General features: G+C 40.4%; 1 protein-coding gene and 2 long non-coding RNA genes across 4 annotated transcripts in view; 1 reads left to right on the forward strand and 2 right to left on the reverse strand.

Annotated features, from left to right (window-relative positions):
* Window positions 1-22,957, forward strand: snupn (snurportin 1). Of its 2 annotated transcripts, XR_015425501.1 has the most exons (10): window positions 1-539; window positions 3,508-3,655; window positions 4,331-4,435; window positions 5,144-5,240; window positions 6,132-6,307; window positions 7,025-7,105; window positions 17,036-17,139; window positions 17,660-17,749; window positions 18,617-18,690; window positions 19,354-20,689. XR_015425501.1 is itself a non-coding variant. In XM_022252432.2 (7 exons), the coding sequence occupies exons 1-7, from the start codon at window positions 382-384 to the stop codon at window positions 21,816-21,818; spliced, it is 1,032 nt and encodes a 343-aa protein (XP_022108124.2). In that variant the 5' UTR covers window positions 1-381; the 3' UTR covers window positions 21,819-22,957. The 2 variants fall into 2 exon arrangements, 1 of the variants encoding a protein (XP_022108124.2); XM_022252432.2 differs by lacking the exons at window positions 17,036-17,139; window positions 17,660-17,749; window positions 18,617-18,690; window positions 19,354-20,689 and adding an exon at window positions 21,552-22,957.
* LOC147799155 (uncharacterized) lies at window positions 15,610-16,091 on the reverse strand. Its single transcript, XR_015425507.1, has 2 exons — window positions 15,959-16,091; window positions 15,610-15,798 (listed from the first exon to the last, which is right to left on the reverse strand). It is a non-coding gene; the product is annotated as an uncharacterized LOC147799155 (long non-coding RNA).
* Window positions 21,654-25,175, reverse strand: part of LOC147799156 (uncharacterized) — a 13,559-nt gene continuing 10,037 nt past the window's right edge. Inside the window, exon 3 of the long non-coding RNA XR_015425506.1 lies at window positions 21,654-21,786. This is a non-coding gene — a long non-coding RNA (uncharacterized LOC147799156). The remainder of the gene's footprint in view (window positions 21,787-25,175) is intronic.

Below are 25,175 nucleotides of genomic sequence, written 5' to 3' on the forward strand. Positions count from 1 at the left end.
TTCTAATTCTAATGCCGTACGGCTGCTGTATGCCTAAACTTCGGCTTCTAATCAGTTTTGTGTATAAAATGAGTTATTGTCATACACATTCGGTTCATACCCATGAGATTTACCCAAGTTTTTACCTCACCTTAGAAAATTTTACGTTTTTCTGAGAAAACACAGCTGAAAGAAAGGATACCTAGGATTAATGAAACTGCGTTTTGAATTAGGCGTATCGTAACGTTAACACACGGCTACGAGTTTTAAAAAAACTTAACCACAAGCCTTTGCGTTTTTCAAGATGGCTGCACCCATGACGGTACATCATGTACATGTACATGCATTGTGATTTAGCCAGAATTAAACCCATTCAAGTGACGAAAACATATCTTTGGCCTAATGGATCAACTGGAAGAAGCCTTCGCAGGATCGTTATGTGTTGGGATGCGTGTAAACGATACTGCCACACCACACCCAAGATTGTCGCAGTTTAAGCAAAGAGGCGACAAGAGCAGCCAAGACGACCGGCGACGTATTAAATTGGAATCCCAAAAAAGGTAAGGACAGAGGCAATGCTTACTTTTAAAGTTTGGGAATTTTTATTCTGCCAGCTCACACCATATTTACCCTTGTAGTTTTAGGGTATGTAACCATGACAACATGCCAATATTATTAAATCCAGTATCTGGTCCTGAACTGAAGGCTGAAACATTGTCATGCATTACTTAGGGATGTTACAATCCACGTGCTTGTTGTGGTCGGAATGTCGCTACCGTACATGCATGGGCTTTTGCAGGAACATGGAAAGCTGTCCCTGCAATGACATATTTCTGTGGGTTATAAAGAGGTATTCCCCAGTAGGTCATCAAAATGACGTATTCTAGTCACTTGGTACCATCCTTCCAAAAAAAAATGGAGGTCCTAACTTCTAGGGATCGTCTGCTCCGTCTTAACTTTGGGCTTACATTCAACGTCTCACTAATCATGTACAAGATTATCATCCTGGAATAAAAGGTATGCATTTCGATAGAAAAATATCTTACCTACAAGTACTTTGTGATGAAATTTGACTGGAATCAGACAATGTGAAGTGTGTTTTTTTGGCCCAAGTGTTGGCAAAGTTTGTGATTTTTGAGCAGTGTTATCGTGCAATGCCAACATAGCCTACATAATGTGTATTGCATTGTATGGTCATCGTTCAACCCCATGCACTTAGGTTGTCATCACACAAATATGAAAGGTAATAATAAGACGTATACTGGAATATGCATTCTGTCAAAATGTTGTATAAAATGGTGATTTTGACAATATAGGTTGTGGATGTTTGTGGATTTCAAACACATACATGTACATGAATCAGTGATGAAAATTCACCACATATTCGAGCAATTTCATTACGTATGCTAAGATACATGTATGCTATATTTTATGGGGTACATGAATGCCATTGCTGTATTTTGTGGGTGTTTGTTTGAACCATTATACCATTTTTAGTACCAACACTCTTTTGAAATTAATTTCTTTGATCAACAACATGTTCTTGGAACACTAACATTTATCAATAGGAAATGGTAAACAAATTTGGGTTTGCTCTATGCAAGTACATGTACATGTAGGCTTAGTTCCCAAGATAACTGCAGGAAGTTAAGTCTCTATTTTTATTTCATTATATTTTTCTCTGTAGTTATATTCTGATAATAATCATGTGCCAGTATGTAAAAGGCTAATATTTAATCTTTGTAATCAAATCTAAAATAAACTAATAACACTGACAAAATGTGTGTGAAAATTTCTTTTTTGTGTATTCTGCTAGCTGCATCTGATAAAGTGCACCAAACTATGTAACATGGACATAACAGTAACCTGAAAATGTAAACCAACCAAGTACGTGTACGTCCTAATTTAAATCCCCTCCTGGGGGGGGGCTCTCAGCATCCCCCACCCGTAAGGGTGGATAATGATAATGTACATGTAGGTACGGTGTAGTAATAATAACCACCACATGTTTCAGTTTTCTTGCAAATCTAATCAAACATGAACAACAGGTAAGACGAAAAAATAAAACCAAAGTGCCCACATGTACATGTACAGTGTGTACATACATGTATAAGGATACTCAGTCATATTTGTCTGAATTGGGATATCTGTTAATGTTACCATGTCATTTTGTGGGTCAAATGAATATTTTTGGCAAATATTTTTAACGCAGATTCGAAGTATTTAAAGGGGGTCCGTAGATTCTGCAAATTACATTTTCATTCTTCATACTAGTACCCCTTTGCTATTGATTAAGGTCAAAAATAATGGTCACAAATATTTTTTAAAATAGCATATCAGTGGCACTAATGCCTGGGTCCATGAATGTACATGTAGCTACACATGTATATATGTAACTCTTTCTCTCCAATATCTTTGCCCTTTTTGAGGTCTGACATGTCTGAGTAAGTACATGTACCTGTAGGCTAAATAGTAGAAATGCAATTCCACTTTCCAATCAAATTTCAGATCATAGTGCTGAGTCAATTTGAATAATTCACTATTCATGCTATTCGACTGTGTGACCTTCAATATGATGGAAGTTCAGATATTTAGTCGCACCTACTAACCATTTACTGAATCAGTTGCAAAAATGCACTCAGTTGTACATTATAATCACTATAACAGCCTCTCTCTTCTAGGACTGTCTTCATCCACGATTAAGCAAGATTGAAGAGAAGAACAATACCTCTTGCCCCAGTGAAAGTTTCTATTTTAAATTTTTTAATGAATTTACTTTTTGAATCCTAGGATGTATTATTCTGTAGCTTGTCATTTCAATCTGCTAGAAACGAGCCTCCATTGTGTGATTTTTCTCGTTTAAAACAAGAAAACTCTTCCTTCATTTTTGCTAATTTTGCATTCAAATTTGCAAAATAATATTCGAATATGCAATAATTGATCGAATAATCAGATATTCAGTATTTAGCACAGCCCTATACACCGTAGATAAGATCATGCGACCAGCCATTTTTTGAAAAATAATAGTGTTTACTCAACAATGTCTCATTCTCTACCCGACGGCAACAACGGTCGCACCGTACCATACTGGCACATGTACATTTTATGCGTATCGCATAGTGCATATGCAGCAGGCCAATAGCTGAGCTAGCTCCATACTGTGGGGTTCGTCGATGACAAATCCACACTTCCGGGAGTACTACATGTACGTGTAGCCCCACATGTTGATTCAACCATTTTCACCCCTGAAAAAGATTGTTTTGCCGCACAGCTAGTGCAGCACATGTCCTGCGACCTGCTGGTATCAGTCCAGTCACGCTGCTCATACTGCTAAGATTCATGTACATGTACAGTGGTTGTGCGATAAAAACAAGATTCCACCGTCAGAAGATTCGAAACATGCAATAAAAGCCGACCTCCAAGTGTATTTTGTTAGTGTGAGGAAGATTACATGCTGTGATGTTCCGTACATCACCAGAAATATGGCTTTGACTTTTAAGCGATGGACCAACCCTTCACCTTATACAGAGACCGGTTAGACTATGTCAACAAAGCCCGCTGCCTGGCAGAAGAGAATTGGAGCAATTATGAGGAGCAAGATGAAGATGAAGAAGACATGGACAGTGGCAGCTCAGTCTTGCGCAAGAAGAGAAAACCACGATATTACAGAAATCAGGTACTGGTATTTGATTTATATTATTACTGTTGGGTGCGATTGGTCGAAAAGCGGGATCAGCTGATCCTGTATGAAAACTCCAACTTAACTTGCCTTTATCTGAAACAATTCCACAACCAAGAAGAACAAGGGAAAGGCAATTGGCTGATAGCAGAATCCTATGAAAATCATGGAGTGGGATCGACAGATTATGCAAAGATCGAGAAATCGTGCAGATCGACCGACTGCGCCTGACATCTACATGTACATTCTGCCTCCCTTCGAAGCAGCTTTTGCCCACAAGGGCACACATACTGCCATTCTCCAGTCTGCCTGTTGTAGGACTGTTATCTTAACTTCATCCATTGCCCCAACATTGTCCACGACACTGTCGAGGCATGCCAACCTTGGTTGGAAAGAAAAAATTTATGAGAAACAGAGCATGGACCAGCAATAAGTATGTGTATTGTGAAAATGTGTTGTGATTTAAAAATGAACTAGGAAACTCAAGGAAACAAAGAAGGCACCTTTGTATTCTTAGTGTCTTCTGCATTTAAGATCCCTGGAAAAGGTACACTAGCTTGGTAATATTGTACCAAGGAAGCTTTCTTAATACAAATGTTCAGTTACTTTTTAGTTGGATTTGTAACAAGACAATGTGTTTTTAAATGTACTTTACCCCAATGTGTTTTGCAGCTGATGTTATCTGAGTGGTTAGTGGATGTTCCAACCAGTCTAGCCTCAGATTGGCTGATGGTGCTTTGTCCAGAAGGAAAAAGAAATCTGATTGTTGCTGCAAAGGTTGGTATACCAAATTGTAACCATGCTACTAATAAAACACAAAAATAAACAGCCTAAAGCCCTATTCTCAAAATGCCACAAACTTACAAACCAAATCCCTTAAAGCCAAAAAGTCCCAATCAAAAGAAGCAGTTAACAAAACTAACATCCAAAAAGTGAGTATATCCAGGCTTCAACCTTAACCTTCAGAGGGTCAAGGCTACTTGGCCTCAAAGGCTCCCAAAAACCAAAGGACACCAAGGCCAACTGAAAGGGTACTAAGGCCATTTGGGAACTTTCACTTGTTGGTGACTTTGACTTTCCTTCAATTTCAACTTGATGGTTAACTTTCAACCTGCTATTTTTCATTGTTTCTGTTCACATGCTGAGCAGAATCACTGCTTAAATTGTAAAAAGTAAAAATAGATAATAGTGTACAACATTTAATTTACAAAACCCACAGCCCTGAAAACCTGTATCTCAAAAGACAACAATATCTATTAAGAAACATAAAACTCATCAAACAAATCAAAAAGCAACATAAAAGCTGAACTTTCTTTGCAGTACATTTTAAAAGGTAGTGCACATTCAGGTCTTTCTTTACCTTGCAAACTGAGAAAGGCACGTTGCAGACACAATGAAGAAGTTCAGAATCCCTGATTGTCGGGAAATCAATAATTAATAGCATACAAACATCCGTGTTGATAAGCTGGTTTTTTTATAAATTAGGGTAAGACTTCAAGCTACAGTAAGAGTGGGTACCGACTGTCAGTGTTTCCATCCATGCTGCCTGGAGGTTGTAGAAAACACAAACATAACAACACAGGTAAGCAAGCAAAGTACCACTTTGGCCATTTTTTCAGATTAAACAGCTTTGTCATTGGGATTGGAAATAAATTATGACCAGTACTTCCAAAATGTGTGTGCTGAAGGCAAGACCTTCTTAACTGTCTGATAAAAGTGCTTTTATTTGACTAATTATTCCATGGTCACCGAATTGGCATTTTAACAAACATCAAAACCGGTCAAAGGCAAAACCGCCACTGACCTACTACCTCTAACACCAACTTTTAATTCCATTGGAATGTTTTTTTTCCAAAAATGTTTTTATTTGCTAATTACGTGTATTTATTATTGGTAAGGGAATAATACCAAATAAAGGTACCGGTATACATGTATGTACGTGTATGTCAAAATGTCATTCCGTTAGCCTAGAACTGTAATGGTGTAATGGTATAAGTATGTTTGAGGCATTGCTAGCCGTTGTTTTCAGTTTTGTTCTTTACATTTTATATAGAAATTTTACATAGAAATCTGCAATGCTCATTTTTTCAGGGTGAATGACACAGAGAAAAAATATCTCATATGTTCTGAGCCATTAGACCCTCTTTCATTTTGCTAACAACTTGTATGGGCAGCCAGTGTTTGCAGAAAAATTACCTTTCGGTTTCGATTTACCTCGATTCATTCAAAACGGTTGCCTTCAACCGTCTTGTTGTATTTTCATTTGGTATTTAGTAGTACGTGTATTATGATCTCGTGTTATGATAGCTCCATGGGATTTTGAACACTTTGTGATTTCTTCCTTTACTTTTGTACTGATGGCCAGCCATAGTTTTAACATCCACTTGCAGGAAAAATATGGCTGTGATGTCAGAAGAGCAGACCCTTAGAGAGACATCAATTGGATCCTTTTTTGTCTTTCAATTGATTGCAGACTATAGCCTCCTAGACTGCATCTTCCAAGAAGCCACTCGGACGTTCTATGTCCTGGACATCATGTGTTGGAGAGGACATCCTGTGTACGACAGTGACACGGAATTCCGGTTCTACTGGCTCCAGACCAAACTTGCAGAGGTTCCAGAACTTGCTGTGCAAACAAGCACCAACCCGGTGAGCATTTTCAGTTTTGTTTTTATCTTGAATTAAACCACAAAAACTATACTAACTAAGACAGTGTACCCGTCTGCTTGATACCATAGTTGAGTTAAGCACCTGGAAACGACTTGGCTTGGCCTGGCCTGACCTTCTTTTGGGGGGGCATAATTTTGTTTGTGGTTTATGGGGGGTGGGGAAATTTGTGGTTTTTGTCTGTCATCAGAAACCTTTTTCACCTTTACAATTCTGAGACAGCCTTTCCGTTGAAAAATGAACTTACATGTACACTGTACATGTAAAAAGCATTGTTAAATAAAGAACAGATCAAACTAACTTCTGGGTTATTGTATTTTCCTGAGTTAAACTTGACATTGTGTCCAGCACTGGGTACTGGAATTATACAGTGGCAATTGCTTCAGCTTTGGATTCAGATGTTTGAATAGCAATTTGCGTTGGGTCCCCAACCATGTGGTTAGTCAAGTGAGTATACTTAAAAGCAAACCCTATGTATGTACTTTCTTTGATTTAATAATAAGCAAAAAGTTGCCTCCACTCTGCGAATGGCGGTCTCTGACATTACAGAATGTAGTATACATGTTTCATGAACTTTATCACTCCTACATGTCATAGAACCAAAGGGTTGACAGACTTGGTAAGTCGGTCTTGGGCTCTGTAGACCCACCATACAGATGCAATCTTATCCTTTACTTTGTTTGTCTTTTCCACAAACAGTACAGATTTTTGGCCTTGCCAAGCTACCCTTGTAACCAAAGTGCAATAAAGGATGCCATGGCGAAACCAGCACCATTTGAAGTAAGACCTTCATGATTTGTCATTTCTATTTTGCCAATGAATGCAGCTTGTGATCAGTATACATGTACATACATTGCACAGGCATCTGCTCGAGGTCCCTAAGCTTGTGTGCACACTGAGGAGAGTTGGCTGTATCCAAACTATGAATGCATTGGTAGAGGAAAGAATGAAGCCTTCAGTTGGCAGCTTCCATATCAGGCTATTTACTGTGTACGTGCTCAGGTTTAGGTACATTCAGTGTGGGACGTACATGTACATGTACTTAGTCCATACATCCAATATCTGTTTGAATTGACGGTCGCTGTATGTGTGCTGGGTGCATGAGTTTGTTTCTGCATTCAGTTGGGGACCCTGAACAATAGAGGACAAGTACAAACAAAAGAGGAACAATACGGGTTCCCCAGTTGCAGGCAAATACACACTTGTGTGTGTGTGCCTGGTTGGACATCCCAACAAGCTGTCTTGTCTTTGCCGGTAAACAATGGTGCACTTCAGCCCATGGAAGACAAATCCATGTTATTTATTGCCAAACAAGTAATTCAAATGAAATCTCATTTTCTGTAGTGCACCCATGCTTACATGTAGGCACGTCCCTCATGTTCACATACCAATAAATCCCCCTCCCCCAAAAACTACCTTCAAAAATGACCATAAGGCTTTGCTGACCCAATATGACTCCATGACAAGCCTGCATCAGTGCAGTGCAGTGTGGTTTATCCTGTGCTGAGTAACAGAACTAGAAGTGTCTCTCTTTTTGGGATTGGGACTTGGGAGATGGTAGAACATCGTCGACACAACGTGGCATTGAACTTACCAGCTTTCATAAATGTACACATCTGTTCATACACGTGTATCTATATTTTATATGTGTACTGTGTGTGTCATCTGTCCGATTTTACATCATCAAGTTCCAGTTTAATTTGATCTTTGTTTGTTCCATTTGTTTGATCAATCTCCCGCGCAGCATACAATATCTTCACTAATAGAAAGTACAAGCACTTACATGTAACAACTGGCAATGGTAAACCCCTTTTTCAAATTTCAACAGATGACAAAATTGGACATACCTGTTTTTCAGATATTTCTTTTTCCTCTTCTCCGTGGAAATTGGGAAATTTCAAGAAGAAACCTATTAGTGAAACTTTCTTCCTGGCATATCAGTCATTAACCACAATTCATTTCTGTGAAAAGATTGCAAACCTCCTGCCTTATAGTGTCCCAATGAAATATGGAATTGATAACACTTTCCAAAACTAAAAGGGCGGAGGGGGGGGCAAGGGGATGATGCCATCCCCCGAATGGGATCCAAAAAACAAAATGTAGCCTCACCTCTCAGTTTTTGCACTCCCGCCGAAAATGTGGGTCTCGATATATCTTTCTGTATATACTGTATATCTTGACTGGATGGAAGTATTCTTTACGCATACAATATACCGGTAGAAAATAACTTTAGTGAAAGCTGGGTGCTGAATTGTCAGTCGTACCGTGCAGTAAAAATGCAGTACATATGGGGTAAGGCTTCTGCCGAAAGAGGGTTTCCGACTTAGGCATGTGTGTGGTTTATCAGCAGAGAGATGACCTGGGCTGATCTGGTTGTTCGTCTTATTTTGACTATGAGAATGCAATAAATGACATGTACGTACATGTACATGTATGTCATGCGAGGGCGGCTGGGAAAAGTGAACATCTTGCCTGGTACATATTTCCCTACAAATAAAAACAGTTTCAAGCCCGTCAATTACCTAAGTCTGCGACTACATTCATAAACTTCAAAAATTATGCTGAAAAAAATGTTTTTGGAACAGTTTTTAAAAATTCAAAATTTTACTAGTTAATGTTGCAATACTGAAAGGTTTTCCACATTTTCTGTTTGCGTGTATCTTGTCTGGCGTTGAAACTTAGATTTGTATTATTTGATGAGAATCATGATTGTATAAGTTGGAATGTACAGGTTGCACTGTCCACATATTCGTTGACCAGTACAACATACTGTATGTTCTCCCAACGCAAGGCGTAAAGGCTCACTGAAACACAGATTGGGTCATCCTTAGATGCCCCCACGTTCATGTACATACATGTACCATGTACATGTATATTTACGTCCCATTGCTGCAACGGACATTTAGTTGTTTACAACTGCGCATACTCACTAATAAAGCAGCAAAAAACGTTGCTACATGTACCTATTCCAAGCAAGTTCTGGAGGTTTTCGGCACGGATGTGCCCGAATCCACCCTCCAAATCTCTGTGGTTCGTGCTACAGAAAAGTTCCTCACCGGAAGGGGGAAGGGGGTTTCTATCCTGTGGGAAGAACACTCAGAAGAATGTAAGTTTTGCAGAACATGTGCCGAACGAGCAATCCAGGGAGACCAGCAAAGGCAAATGATAAGGGGAAAAGACAGAAAAGAACCCCTCAATGAGCAACAGCTTTACACCAATATGCGAGGTGTATAAATGTCTGTAAGAGGTTTCTATCCTCCCCTGTACAGACCCCCTGTTGCCATGTTTACTGCCATGAATGGATGAGGCAATTCACACAACAGAATGAACAGGAAAATATGATTTGTCAAAAACCTCTACAGTTCAAATTAATCTCAGTAGTGTTGCAGTACTTCCAACAGACAATGGAGTTTGCTTCGGTCAAGTTGCAACAAATGTACAATAAAAAGACACCCCCAAATACATCTGCCAATTTTCATCTGAGGAACAGATCGCCTTACAGGTGTTGAAAAGAAAACTTCAAGACCCCCAAGTTGGTGCATCTGCAACATTCAGAACAGGTAAACAGGTAAGTCAAAATCCTTTAATATAGCATCCATGAAATTCTTAGAAACAAGTTAAAAAAGGAAACAAGTAAAGAAAATTCAGAAATTGTGATCGTGTTATACTAAGGTCTCTCCCAAGCTGAGAAATTTACATAAAAGTGACTAAAATGTGTCTTTAAAGCCTCTTTAAATGCAGGAATATGTTTAAATCAATCAATCAAGATTCTCCAATTGTCCTGATATGTAAGCTTTAAACAAACATGATGGCACCCAGCAAATAATACTAACTGACTTAAATGGGATACATGAGCAAATCTCAGCATTTATGTTTGACAATCTGAATTTTATACATGCATTGAGTTCTTAGAAATGTACACAAATTTATTACTTACAAAAAGAATCCTTTAAAGAAAGTTATTATCAACAAAACACGTCCAGCTTAGGTAAGAACTGCAGTGGGTAAAGCATCCACACATTTCCTAGCATCAGAAAGCCCGCAAGCTAAGAAGCTGATTTATTGCAAAAGGGGCCATGCTCACACACTGCACATGGTCTTTGATTTTTTGTACAGTTTTATGTTTCTGAAATAATGATCCCGGAAAGCAAATACACATACCACAGTTTTCAAAGTTCAATATTTCTGAAATCCACCTGCATGTTTTGGGCAACACAGTCTTCACAGAGAATGTGCACCCAAAAGACGTGTGTCTACCAGCATGTCCTTACAAACCAAAAGACGACGTACTACACTTGTAAGTAGCATTAACAGGCCTATCAGTGGTGAGACTAGTACTAAGCAAGCCCAGTCTGTTAAGCTGAAATCCAGCCTAGAGAAGAGTTACATCAAAATAGCAGCAGCAGACTCGGACCTGTTGGCACTGACAGGTAATATGGGAATCAGCTGGAAAGGAATAGTGAATTGAAGAGGTTTGTATGGCACACAATCAGTCGTTAAATTCAACACCAATTTTTTGCGGTATTGTGAAGTTTAATGTACTTCTATAGTAAAGATTGCGGTAACACCATGTATTTATCTCTTCTTTGAGTATGTGTGGTTCTGAGAAGAACCGGGGAATAACTCGACGTTTCGAACAGTGTACTCTGTCCGTCTTCAGGACTGAAGACGGACAGAGTACACTGTTCGAAACGTCGAGTTATTCCCCGGTTCTTCTCAGAACCACACATACTCAAAGAAGAGATAAATACATGGTGTTACCGCAATCTTTACTATAGATCTAGTTTCTTTCACCATGAAAACCTTTAAGTCTTATATTTAATGTACTTGTTGCTATTTCTGACAAATATGTTTTACATTCTCTTTAAGGTGGTTAAAAGAATACAGAGTTCTTACTAAAAGTGAGAAATCACTACGACAGCAGCATGACCTCATTGTGGGAGACAATATCCTCGCTGAAACACTTCCAATGGAGTTCTCTGATGAGAAGAATGGCGGCATGATGATCCGGCTGGCTCCATGTATCCAAGTACAATCACTGCTGGCCAAGGTCATCAAGCAACTGGAAGAATTTGATATGTAAGAACCACTTTGAGTGTAAAATGGGCTCATTTTTATTCTATCATCAAGGACATATTCTTAGATTAAAGGAATATGTGTTGTCCTTGCAGGGCAGGCATGTTAACTTGGCACAGAACCAGATCTGGGTGAAGGTAGGAGGGGACAAGGGTGATATCACCTTTAAGCAGATGTTTCAGATTGCCAATGTTGATAGCCCCAATGCACCAAAGAACACCATGGATGTTTGTGCCTTCAAGGCAGGTGACAGCATGCACAACTTGAAGTTGGGCCTGCAGCGTCCCCAATCTGATATTGCTGAACTGATGCAATCATCGTGGAGGTAAAGGTTATCATTTTTATTGAAAGTAAAATATTGAATTTGAAAAGAGTGGGGATTGTTAGTTATCAGAAACACAACACACAGGTTAAAATTGACTTTACAAATAATTTCTATGATTCATGTTTTCTCAGAAATTTCCACTTCAAAGTATTCCTTTTGGGGGAGTACCTTTACAAGCTGTATGGTACTAGTGGACCATCAGGTGAGTTTAAGCATCATGTAGATTCTTCCAAACATACTAAAGGTCATGGGGGGTTCCCATATTCCTTGTCACCCAGTCTTCCTTGAAGTCTGTTTACGTGACTTTTTGTGTATATGGAATCACTGAACTAGGGTCACAGACAGTTTCATATACTATTACAATTAGTTACACAAGTTCCACTCAGATTCCTGTCACCTCACCTGCTATTGTGTGTCTTGGTTGCAAGACTTTTCAAAAATGCTCCCGCAGGCTCACAGGTTCAGAGTACATTCAACTTCAACTTTAACATTACCCTACTCAGGTAGATACTGCTGTCTGTACTATACTGCCTCAAAACATGAGATGCATCTACCCAAGGCACAATGACCAACTGCACTGCTCAGAACTCTTAAGTCCATGGAGGATGACCTATGTAACTTTCATAGTGATGGAAGTATATCTGAGCATGCCAAGATGGTCAACAACATCATAAGATCCCCGATACAGCCAATACTGCTCAGTGAGGTAAACAGGTAAACTTCAGTGCTGAAAAATGTTCACCCTTTTAATGTGGTGGTTTAATAAAAGACCTGTAAAAGGCTCGAAAGAGAGGTTGAAGGGGCCTAAAGGAAAATCACAGCAACACTAATGATAAATTGTGTCACCCATAGGTATGCCCACTTGGTCTTCATCTGAGTCTTGGGATCTTTCTCAAGCACTTTGTGAGCATTGAGACTGCATGCCATGAGTTAGGCATTAAGCTCTACTGTGCCTCAATGACATCCTGCCAATTCCATGAAGACTCCGGAGGCAAATAAAAGCTATGTGTACTTGTTGGAAACATACACAAAGATGGAAATCAAGTATGGATGCATTGCTACCAAAGCTGCAGCATCTGATGAGTGCCATCCCATGATTGAGATGCTGACTGAAGCCCTTAATGAGAGTGCTACTGTGTGATGCTGAGAATGTGGCTGAGAGGTACAGGCAGATTTTCACCCTCTTTGGAAGATGCCATGAGATATACTCCTCTGCCAGACATATGGATGACAAAGACATACAAGATGTGGGTAATTTAGGAAAAAGGAATTTCTCAAGGAGCATTTGTATTCACTCTGCTCACAATTCTATTAATGACCTTGGAAATTACAAGACCTTTTTCATGACTGGTGTTTATTCCATTTCAGAAAGATGCAATGCAGCCTACTTCAAGTTCTTTCGGGACAATTTCCCAAACGAAACAGTAACTCCAAAGATGCACATACGAGAAGAACATGTCATACCCTGCATCACACGTTGGAGGGTGGGTTTAGGATTCTGTGTTGAGCAGGCTAGGGTGGGGAGTCTGTCCATGCATGTTTCAACACCATCAGGAGAGACATCATAGGGGTGAAGGGGGACCTAGCCATCCTTTCAAGCTGTTCTGAAGAGGCACTGGCTGCAGACTAGCCCTGTAATTAATTCTAATTAAATAAGATGTCAAGAGAATTGCACATAAAACAAAAGAGGAGGATGCAATGAGACAAAGATCCCCAGAATATGTATAACAGGGTAACTTAACTCTTAGCAAGTATCTTGGTACTAACTTATGATGTTGAACTGTTGTAACATTCAAACTACATTCAAGAATTATATTTATTACCACAAATGAGCTTTATGAGAAGAAAATGAAAAATATGTATGAGCATGGGTCATGTGCATTAATTTATTACTGATTTACTGAGGATCGAAAATGACAAAGTCAGGATCTTCAAGATTTCCTTAAGGCAACATTTGTGAAGGTAAAATATCATTTTACTGTGTGAAACGTCATGTGTTATATACAAACTTTATTACATGTAAATGGCAGCACAAGTTACAACAATGCCAACACTTGATGACCATAGAAGAGAAGCAAGAACAGAAGAAGCAAAGGCAATGAAAAGGCAAAACGAAATGAAACATGTTGTCAGTAAACTAAAATATTTTCCTGTTATTAGAAATTTACGTATGCATTTTTGGTACGGTAACCTGCTTTGCTTCATTTGCAGGAATTTCAGATGTAGACCTAAGAAATAGCGAAGGTCTTTTTATTCACAATATAAATTCATGTTTAAAACGTGAGCACATTGAGATGAAAAAACTATTACGATTGGTGCCTCAATTATAGCACTCCATAAGCAGATATTTTCAGAAATTGACACTGGTACTGCTAAACTTTGATGATTTGTGTCCATGATAAAAGTGTAGATCCAGAATGGGGTAGGGGTAGGCAACCAACCCATCGCCTTGCACATTGCTAATGTGTTTGGTTTATTTTGAAAATTTTTCATTTGCATGTTTTTAGGGTTCTGCGTCTGAAGGTTGGAAGATCCCTTATATGCATAATCCAGATAGGGGTCATTTTTGCATGTACAGTTAAGGGGAAAAAGACTAGATGTCTTTTCCACCGGTATCCCCACACGAACAACTTCCTCCCCCCCCGCCAGCTTAAACTCATGTATCCGCCCCTAAAATCACGCGATCGACCGCCTACTGTATGAACGCATGTCAATCTCCATGTGGACCTCGGCCTACAAAGATTTTGAGATGTTCGAGAAGTTTTGAGACGTGAGCTTTGATATCAGGCAGTCTTGCAAAAACACACATTCAAGACCGAGTACAGAGTAGTATACTGTACCGTATTAACGTTAGTGCTGAAACACAGAAATGGCGCGAAAATAAACTCTGGAAGGAAACTTACCTAACGCAAGAACCTTCCAATGCATTCAGTTCCCCCTACAAGATTTTGTGAGACCACCGATTGTAAAAATGATTTTCAAGTTGAAAATTGTATGAATTTAGAGTGACTTTTTTCGAATAATCGACAAACTCATCAAAATTCTGTCTTGAATCCCACTTTTTTTCAAAGGTGAACCGAAATAAATCAGAAAAAATGCCACCAAAACATAACTATGATCATGAGCATGCGATATTCACTAATTATGCAATCATGCAGTCTCTCTCTTTCCTATATTTGGTTTAAAAAATAGGGTCAACAATTTACAACACGAAACTGGGCGAGTTTTACGCGCATGCGTACTAATTAAATAGCCACCGTGAACATACGTGATACCCATGTAACTTTTCATAGTTCTTTCTTTGGAAATAAACTGTCAAGAGTAGAGTTAACTGTGCAGCACGCATATGTGCTGCTCTTTTCCCTGTTTCGTTTTCCTTTGATCATTTTTTTTAGCCAACTTATTCTCAAAACAAAAAGGTCTGCAGGTGGAGGTCGAATTCGTAATTCGTCAAATCTCCCCACGCTCATTGTCAATTTGTTTGAAAAGATGCCTACAACGTCGAAAGGTGGAAGACCTCCTAAAAAGTATAAACCATGTAGGGTTCTTATTTTGCGTGCATGGTTAATGACAATACACGTAGATTAAATGGCTTCATCACCAACGGCAAAAATTACATATCGTGGCACTCCCCCCCTCCCCACTGAATAAAAATCCCGCCCCCGGTAAAAAACTCCTTGGTCTGCCTCTGGCGATTTTGTTTATTGCATGAATGATCGTCATATTCGTTCAATAACTGAATCGACTCCGCCTTTTCAAGCTGTCAGCAGCCCGATAAGCACACATAAGGGGCCTACATGCATTACTAAATGAACTGCTCTAAACTTCGATGAAAGTCCCTCACGTTGGCCTCACATGTCCCTGACATTTGAGCTTCCTAAAAATATTTGTCTCCTCGCGAGTGTTTATCGATCTATCGTATTTGTGTGGGGCACCCACCCATGGGTGTCCGGTTTTGCCTCCGAAAAATTGAAATATACCCTTCTCCCATAGCCTTTGTAAGAGGGCTGCCGGTGTGGACTTCACGTAGTAGTACTTTATACTGACGGTCAGCCATTACCAACCACTCGCACTAGGGGGAAAAATGAGAGAGGTCTATTGAATATTGAAGCGTGCCGTCAATTGTCATTTTGTTGATTCTGATATTTCTGATAAGTCAACCGAAATTTCTATTGCCAAAGCACGGGTCATGGTGAATGACAATCACATGTACTGTGCATTGATTTAATTACCTTGGCAGCTGACGTCAGGCGGCCCATCCATCGACTGCACGCATATCGCATGCTTGGTCGGTCGGCAAAGGTTCAAGTAGTCATTCTAGTTCGAGGATTCCGTGATCGATAGATCATTCCTGTTATATCGGCCGTAGTGACCTGGTGAGCAATTAAGCGAAAACTCCCATTTCATGTATTACTCGTCTGTTCTATAGTTATTATACCATTACTTTACAGTTTTGAGATACAGGCCTAGAAACTGATCCAATATGTCCAATATTACTTTTGGCGTCCATGTTGGCTCCATTCCGCACGAAGCGTTCAACATAATTGTTCAGCGTCGACGATTGGCTTGCTTCTGTTTACGTGAATACTGTGGGCTTTGGACAATCGGGACTGTGCTAACCGTTAAACCATAACCATGATGAGGAGCCATCTCAAAATTGGTCCAGGACAAATTGTAGACAAACTTGAGGGTATCAGTTGAAGGATTCCCAACAACAGCAATCAGTTTGTTTACGAAGGTCCCCAGTGTTGTTACTAATGTTAGTGGTTTGGGCCTGGCTGACCACTCAAGGGCAAGCCTGTGAAAAGCTTCATGGTAATACCGACTGAGTAGCTGATTTAAAATACCACATACGAGACATTTCCTTGAAGTATTGAATATGGATCCTCCTGCTGATAAAAGATAAAAATGCCATTTGGTAATCCCTTGTTTGAATATTTCTTCTAATGTAATCCTCTTTGTCCTTTAGCTGTTGCTGATAAAATAATAGAGCCACACATGCATATTGATGTATAAATAATATATAAAATATATATTCGGTGTAAGCACATTATGTATCTTTTTGCTTTGTGAGAATGCATTATTCAATTCAAAATCAACTAATACTATTTCCTGTTCTGTGTGAGCTGATGTAATTTATTTATATTTAGGGTCACAAATTTGATGATACCGGTACCAAAGGATTACGTGGATCAAGTTTGATGACATCGATGGGATTGTGCAGCTTTCGTTTACAGTGTATGGACTACATGAAATCATATTCCTTGGTAGACGATTGTAAACTGAATCGTCCCCATTTTTTTTTTCAGTGGAATTAAGTCTGGCATCATGAAGGTCGTGACTCTCAACTTGTTTCTCATCGTCATTTTCATTGCTGGAACTGTGTTGAGTTCTGAAGTACCCAAAGAACGTGGTGAGTTGAACTGATCAACGAGGGCAGGGAGGGTAAATGGAATTGGGAATATATTATTTTTTGGGGGGGTTGAAATCCCCCATAGGCCTATAACGTTAAAAAGGACGACCTCTTTCGTATAAAGCTATTTTGTCTATTATGATGTCACACTAGTCTTATTCCATCAGTTTGGGGATTTTCTGTTAAAAGTGCGTACAAATGTATCTACAATTGGAGCTTATTGTAAAGTGATTCTTACAGGGCATAGAGTCCGTTTACCCACTGATTTTGTACTGCCCTAGCAAAGGAAGACTCTTAACACAGAGAATACGGCTCAGTATTGATTTTGTGCTCCCCCAGCTGTGCAGAAAAGAGGCTTTGCTGTTGGCGATGTCGCACTCTTGTCTGATCGGTGACGAATGTTGCTCTCTTTTGCGTTCTTTGTATCACGTTGGATGACGTGTATTATATTAAGGTCATTTATGGCTGTATGAAGCAAAACAAAGTTTTATTTTTACTGTTTCTCCAATATTGATTTAAGAGCTGGGCATCAAGGGGGTGGGCCAAGCAGATGGCGACACCAATTCAGATTGGCTTGCTTTGAAAGACCGGATTGCACGCAGTGCGCGCGGTAAGTGGTATCACATGCACGGAGTGTGCAGAAGTCTTGGGTGTTTTTAAGAATTAAACAGCAACATTTCACGCTGTAGTTGTAATGATGGCCGACAGCGTCGCCGAAGATTCTTCGGTGGCTAAGCAGTGACGATTACAGAAAGGCTTTGTTGGAACTGACAAACACGGGAGCGCAAACAGTGGAAGGAGTTGGAGCTTGTTGACCTTGGCGTTTTCAGACTGCTACGTCGAGGTTTAGGATAGTCACAAACATAATGATATGATGCTGTCGTGCAACTTTGTGCCACTTGTCTCTGTGCCACCATTTTCATCAATTATTCTTTTGGTAATAGTATTGAATAAATCCGTAAATTTCAGTTTGAAAAGCCCTGACCATTGGCTAAGTGAAATTATCGACTCAGAATGTGTAGTCGCAAGAAGTATCTAAAACAATTTTACAGGAACTGACCTAAACTAGCCTCGATCGGGTGCATTTTCATAGGAGTGGCGTCGTATGACGTGATTCACCATTCTGTATGGTTTGGCATCTTGGGTGTTGTCTCCTTTCGTTTCGACCATGAAGAGAATTTGTCTGCTTATCTCCGCACTTTCAAGCGTGGCATTAATTGCCGTGTACTCATTTTTGTTTGTTTTCATTTTAGCTTGGAAGCAAATCTTCATATTCAAAAGCAACTTAGCTATGCTCATGTTACGCTTCATGGTTCCTTGTGCACAAAGGTTTGCTTGAATGTTAGTTTGTTGAGCTTTATCTATTGGTTGCCGCCTCCTTTTGTTCGTGTGGTACACTCCAATTGTTCATCGACTTTGTCGTGTGTCAGTCGGTTTGGCCACGGTGACAGTCAATTCGTTTTGTGTCTTTCGACAGGATGCTGTACGATTTGTTATCCTTATTGCAGTTGCTGCTTTGCTTAAAAAGGCAGAGTATGCAGTGTCTAGCAGGTGAGTCTGTGTCTATGACATCGCTTTTCTCGACATCAGTGGTTTTAGGTACATGTGTGTATCCAGGCCCATGTCATATAGACAAAACTATTCGACCACTGTTCTTCCGAGCAGAGATGATTGGCCCAGTTTCGATGAAGCTGTTAGGCAGTGTTGTTGGCTGCAAAACTTGAGGCGGGTTCCTTCTTCAAGAAAGTGAATGAAATACGAATTTGTGACATTAGATCAAATATTTGCCTTTTTGCAAAAATTGAACACATTTCAACTGGAGCGAAATTTCGCTGGAGTTTTGTGACGTCAAATTCGCTTCGCTTTGCTTTCGCATGCGCCAGAAGTATGAACTGGCCTTTCGACTGATCAGCACGGCAGATCGAGTTCATGTCATCAGGAAAATTTGACAAGGACCAGGCTAGATCCTACCCAAGCCCTTTTAGGTTAAAAACCATCCTTTTCATATGTTTTTGCATTATTTTCATAGTCATCTTTGTCGACGTTGCGAGCTTCAGTTTTTTTCTTCTTACCATTTATATCGATTCTTGTGTCATTTTGTCATTCGAATTATTGTGCGTTGTCGTGTTCATAAATAATATGACTATACTTTGTTTGAGATAAATCCTCATCTATTTTAATTGCATTGTTTTACCTTTTCGTCTCTTTTTCCAGATTGTTACTGGAATCTTGACAGGCTGAGTTCACTTGATCGGAAGCGGATTTTGAAGGGGTTTGATTTTGGGTACTACTTAGGTTTAGAAATTAACGCACCTACACCATTATACTCTGTACTTCTTAAGTGGGTTGATATGTATCTTCTGAAAAAAAAAAATTTGTAATTCTGGAAGTATAGACAAAAAACACACAAAAACAAAGGGCGAATTAGCTTTATGTGTAGTTCTTTATGTTTGATTTTTATTCAATTCCCGATTTACAACTTCATCCTTATCATATGTGGGTCTTGCTTTAAAACTCCTTTGCTACAGTCATTTTGCTCAGTTGTACACATTGTGTAAAGACATCATGTTCGTTCTTCCGATAATGAAAATACATTGCGCTCTCTCTCTCTCTCTTCATGCTGGACCATAACAAGTACACGCACTAGTCTAAACTAACTGAACTACAATGAACCTATGAAATGACATGTTTTTACAGATTCTGGTATGATTATTCGAAATTGTTGCTATTCATTACATCTCCCAGCTGTTGAAGGTATATTGTCCAGCATTTCGGCTATTTTTAAGCAGTTGAAAAAACAACGAACAGTCAAGTCATGGCGTAAATCCTAGGGGGATAAGGGTACATACCCCCCCCCCCCATTTTGAGGTGGTGGCGGGCTATTGAATCCCCCCCCCAATGATGAGCAAAACGATTTAAGCGTTTTTATCACGAGTATCACCCCCATATAAAGTATATATGTCTGTTGTAGGCCCCCTCCCCGCCTTTCAAATTTCCATGGCCGGACAAGTCATCCCCCACCTCACCCCCAATTTCCAGCACAGATTTACGCCACTGAGTCCAGCTTTTATTTTATATTGTGTATGGATTTTGAATAAAGGTTACGAGAGCTCCTGTGAAATGTTCTGTCTAATGTCTTCTTATTAACAGGGAAGGCTACATTGTATCTTGAAACAGCACAGCATAGTTGAATCATTACATTCTTCAGAACCTTTCTTTTTTCACTGTGGATTATATACGTGAATTGTTAGGGTAACTGTTCGATATTGTCGTCAATATGGCTTCAGTAATGAAAATGTTTTGTATCAGTTTGCAACCAGCTAATGTTTTGTCTTCTCAAAAGATTCCTTCAGTACACTGGGCACCGCAAGTCTTCTTCGTAACCTTTGTGTTACACAGTATGGTTTGGTTATATTGTATGTGTTTAAAGTTAGCCGTTAATAATCCGCGATACTTTTGACTCGTAGCAGTGCAGTATGTAGTTAAGGTTTCAGTAAAAGCATGGTTTTGCAAATAAAGAACGAGTTTCGAGGCTTAGTTCGTTAAGAAATCTTTCGATACGCTTTGAGGGATACGTGTCTTTGGAAACCCAATGCGATATGAAAGACAGATACTGAAGTCCGATGGCCGATGGGGGAACCGGGATAAACGTAATGAAACTAAGATTTACATATCTTGTGTGTTTATGTAGTAACGTACAAATAACTGAGAGTGATGAGACGGGACGGCGGATGGTAGAAGCCACTCAGGTACCCCTTCATTCAATCTGGGCTGGTTATCAGAGCCAATGTGGTCCCCTTCCCCGGGAATCGAGACGTGATCAGCGTTTCTAAACTGAAAGGTCAACAATGTGTTGGTGCCTACAAATCCATTTTTATTTCGAATGCGTCACTCGAACTCATGAACTCTGCCCGATGCGTCGTCGTCCTTGTGTCCCTGTGTCGTTAGACCAGGTTTCCCAAGTTGTAATTTTGTTGGGTTTTTTGTACATCTTTAACTGAATCACATGCAAAAAAATAAGTAACTATTTTGTTCTTTTCTGCTGTGTGCGCGCGTGCATTCGCCGAAAATTAAGCAATTCAAAACTAACGTACGGTGCGTAACAACTTCACGATGTCCAAAACCTTCAAGAAATGGAATATGAGAGGCTCGAAATTTTATGATTAGAAGAAATGAAATTTCTTTACGTTTTCCCCTTTGTTTGTTATTTGCTCTTTTAATAATGGAATAAATACGACCAGAACAGATTGGCTGCTGGTAGTGGTCAGGGCCGAAGGCAAGGGAAATTATCAGCTTGGTCCCCTGAGCCGGTCTTGTAAAGACCAGCCACCTGACGGGTTTTGACCAATAGAAATGGCTCAACTGTCTTAGGGCTCTATGAATTATTGTTATCGCTCTTTTATCGTTTCCAGGCTGAGCTAGATGGTCTGCTGTTCTACCACAAGGAGGCTCATTACTCACCAGGAAGCACCCCGCTAGTCGGATGGTTAAAACCCTGGATGCTTCCTGATATGCTTGGTGTACCGGTTCCCGAGTCTGTGATGGCCTCCAGACCCCATGGTGCAGATCTGAAACCCCCTGCCCCGTCAATGGAGACGGTCGTGAGCGCGAATGTAGATGCCGAGGCGGGAGACATCAAATCTGTCGCTGAGGGTGGAAATCAGATGACAGAGACATGAGGGGGACTGAGATTCCCTGTGATCTTGGATTTTGCTCGAATAATGATATGATGACCGTGGTCGAAAAGTGTGTTTCACTGAAAAGTGTGGAAAGATCAGGAGTGGCCTCTCGGAGCTGGTTTAGAGACAAACTGGGTTCTGAGCTGGAAGTTGAATGCGCTGCTCTAGTTTCAAACGAAACTGACCGTCTATGAACATGTATATACATGTATAAAAACAGGAAATGGTTTGTTTATAATGTTGAAAAAAAGTGACATGTGCCCTGCTCAGTGTCACTTAGGATGTAAATCCCGTGATTCTGAGAGAAACGTCCATCTGGAGGATGGGCCTTACGTTCATCATCCAGGTTTGGCCGTTTAAAAACAAATCATTCTTTTCAACTGACGAATGTGTTACCTAGTACTGAAACCATACAAATATTAACATGCACTGTTTTAACTTAATTGTTCAGGTTAATTTACATCGTGGGCCGTGTCCAACAACACCCCAAGCGCCCCTTCACCTTATTGTGTTTGATCCCCCTCCCCTCTTCGCCAGCATGGACATTTGGCAGTGTTGCCACTTCGTTGGACAAAACGTTTTCATGTTACATGACAATAATGACCAAGGGTCATCCAAAAGGTGATTTTTTCCCCATGCGCTTGTGGATGTGTCATGCAAACTTACAATACATGTACTTTTTTCTGTCAAGTAAAATCTTTTCCTTCTCATTATGAATGTCATATCTGATCTTGGCCAGGATAGACCCCCCCGTCCCCACCCCATTAGGGACATTTTGTTCCTATAGTTTTCCAGTAGTTAAGACTCAAAATCCGCTTCTTGTTTTGATCCAGTGATGGGTATGGGCTCTAGAGCCGGTGCCAAAGCAACGCAAAATAAACTAGTAGAATTTCATTAAACATCAATTACCATTTAAATTAATACTGCAATAAGCTTGTCTTTGGTTTTAAATTGAAGATAATTAAATTGTCTAGTTGAAGATACCACTTTTAATGGAGTTTGCACATGTCGTTGCCATGGCAACAGTTTTGGTTCATTTTTATTCTGAGAAACGAGATGGCACAGAATATAGGAAAATGTTATTAAACCAAGCATGTGTGTGTACACTTGTACAGAATAAAACCACACATTAACACTTATTCTTTATTCTCCCGTACCCCCATTTATTTTTGAAGTGCATGAGGAACCTATTTTGGTTTGCAATAACTCCAGGCTGTTATACCATGGTGATGCTTTATGAAAATAAAACATCACTGTCAATGCAATGAAATCATTGTCTTCCTGTTTCTGCGTGTCCTCTGCATGAACCATGTGCTCTACTGCCAGGTCCGCAGTTCCTTTGGCAGAATGTCCCCTTCATTCCACTTGTAGGAATGTCTTTGTCCTTGCATTTCCCAGCCTTGTTTGTCCTTTGGCAGTTCTGGATACTGGGCACCGGCCTGATTTCAGATAATGTTCTGGTAGTTTGCTCGTAAAATATGCATCCTTGGTGATGATCTCCGTGGAGGAAACAAACTGGTGTCGAATCCAGTGTTACTTGAAAGCAGTCGATTCCGTACACTCTGAAACACCTGGGTCAGAATGACCCGGAATCTGGGTCCCATGGGGCCTGACAATTTTCCGGGTCAAATTATGTTTTGGGTCATAATTTACCGAGAAAGGGTCAAATATGGCCCAAAAGGGGGTCAAAATCTGACCTGGAAAGGGGTTGGGCCCCATGGGACCCAGATTCCGGGTCAGTCTTTTGGGAAAAGACTCTCTTCAGGGTGCTCAGAGGAAAAAAGGAGAGGTTCACCCAACTTGCACCAAAATCTACAACGATTTTACATTTCAAAAGAAGCTTCGACCTGATGGGCACTCGGGATTGATAAGTCTACGTTGCAAGGGAAAAATGGAAGTTCCACCCAATTATTTGAAGACTGTTTTTGTCACGCTTCGAAATAGAAATGAGACACCAACTACGGTGTTGATTGACGCTGCGTCTCCGTGCAGGTTACCTAGTGGATTGGAGGTGGTGAGTTCTCTCGTTCATGTTGATGCCGGGTTCAACAAGGTCATTGTGTGCTTAATGAATTCAACAGGACAAAGCGTACCCGTGCCAAACAAGTATGTCTTGGGAGGACCATTCGTACCTGCATGGACAAGCATGACCAGGAACTATGAGCATGCAGAGTGCAGCAACGTTTCTGTGGGTACATCAGTTTCACCAGGGAAAAATGTAGTTTTGGACCATCTATTACAGAAGCGGAGTTTGCCACACAGCCTTTTGTATGGGGGTCCTATAAACAAAGAGTGGCGGCGCCGAATTGAGAAACTAGCCTACAGAAAAGCTCAAGGACTACCTGTACACAGCAGAGGGGGACAAAAGTTTTCACAGACAACAATCCTCTATGTACCCACTACAGCAAAACTGGATGCTTCAGGCCACCGTTGGCTTACGGCACTCACTGTCTTCGACTTCACACTACACTATAAGCCCGGACCCTGTAATAGAGATGCTGATGCACTGTCCCAGAGGCCACACCCCAAAGACAAAAATGCTGAAAATCAGAGGGACCAGATTCATATCCTTGAGGTTCGCTTGCAGGATGAGAATGATATTGTTGAAAAGTACTGTGACATTGACGTCATCCGTGCTGTCTTTGTTAGTAGGTCTGAAGTATTTTCCAGAAATGAATGGCATGTTGGTCTTACAGAGGGGATCCAGCATGAAATCCGACTAAATGACCAACAGCCTTTTCGTGAAAGATCAAGGCGTGGGTCACGGACTGATCTGAAGGATCTCAGGGAGCACCTGCAGAAATTGATGGGTATTGGGGTGATCAAGAGACAGTATTCCTCTCCCATTGTGATTGTTCGCAAAAAGAATGGCCAAATAAGGTTGTGTAGATTACAGGACACTGAACTCTCGTACCTTGCCAGATCAGTATACAGTTCCTGTTGTGCAGGACGTCCTTGACTGTGTGCATGGGAGTCAGTGGTTCTCGGTTGTAGATTTGAAATTACCAGATTCAAATGAAGTCTCAGGACAAGGAAAAGACGGCTTTTGTGTGCCCTGCTGGGTTTTTCCAATTCGAGAGAATGCCTCAAAGCATCAAAGGGGCACCTGCGACGTTCCAGCGGTTAATTGAGCGGTGTATGGCTGGTCTAGATTTTGAGGAGCTGAGGTCCTGGTCTACATGGACGACATTATTGTGTTTGCACCAACACTTGAAGAGATGGAGAGGCGGTTGGGGAGAACATTTGACCGTCTTGCTCATTATGGCTTAAAAGTGGCACCAGAGAAGTGTGAACTGTGCTGCACATCAGTGAAATATCTCAGTCTTATTGTGTCAAAGGAGGGTGTCCAGACTGACT

This window comes from Acanthaster planci, linkage group LG05 (genome assembly GCF_054643075.1).
Source record: "Acanthaster planci isolate LZ-2023a linkage group LG05, COTS_SCS, whole genome shotgun sequence".
In the NCBI taxonomy this organism is placed as follows: domain Eukaryota; kingdom Metazoa; phylum Echinodermata; class Asteroidea; order Valvatida; family Acanthasteridae; genus Acanthaster; species Acanthaster planci.

What these genes read in the sequence shown, in the direction of transcription:
- snupn (XM_022252432.2), top strand. Translation starts at nt 382, where the DNA reads ATGGATCAACTGGAAGAAGCCTTCGCAGGATCGTTATGTGTTGGGATG. An exon ending in TGCAAACAAGCACCAACCCG is followed by an intron (nt 6,308 to 7,024) that starts GTGAGCATTTTC and finishes TTCCACAAACAG; the next exon opens with TACAGATTTTTGGCCTTGCC. An exon ending in CGAAACCAGCACCATTTGAA is followed by an intron (nt 7,106 to 21,551) that starts GTAAGACCTTCA and finishes TATCGTTTCCAG; the next exon opens with GCTGAGCTAGATGGTCTGCT.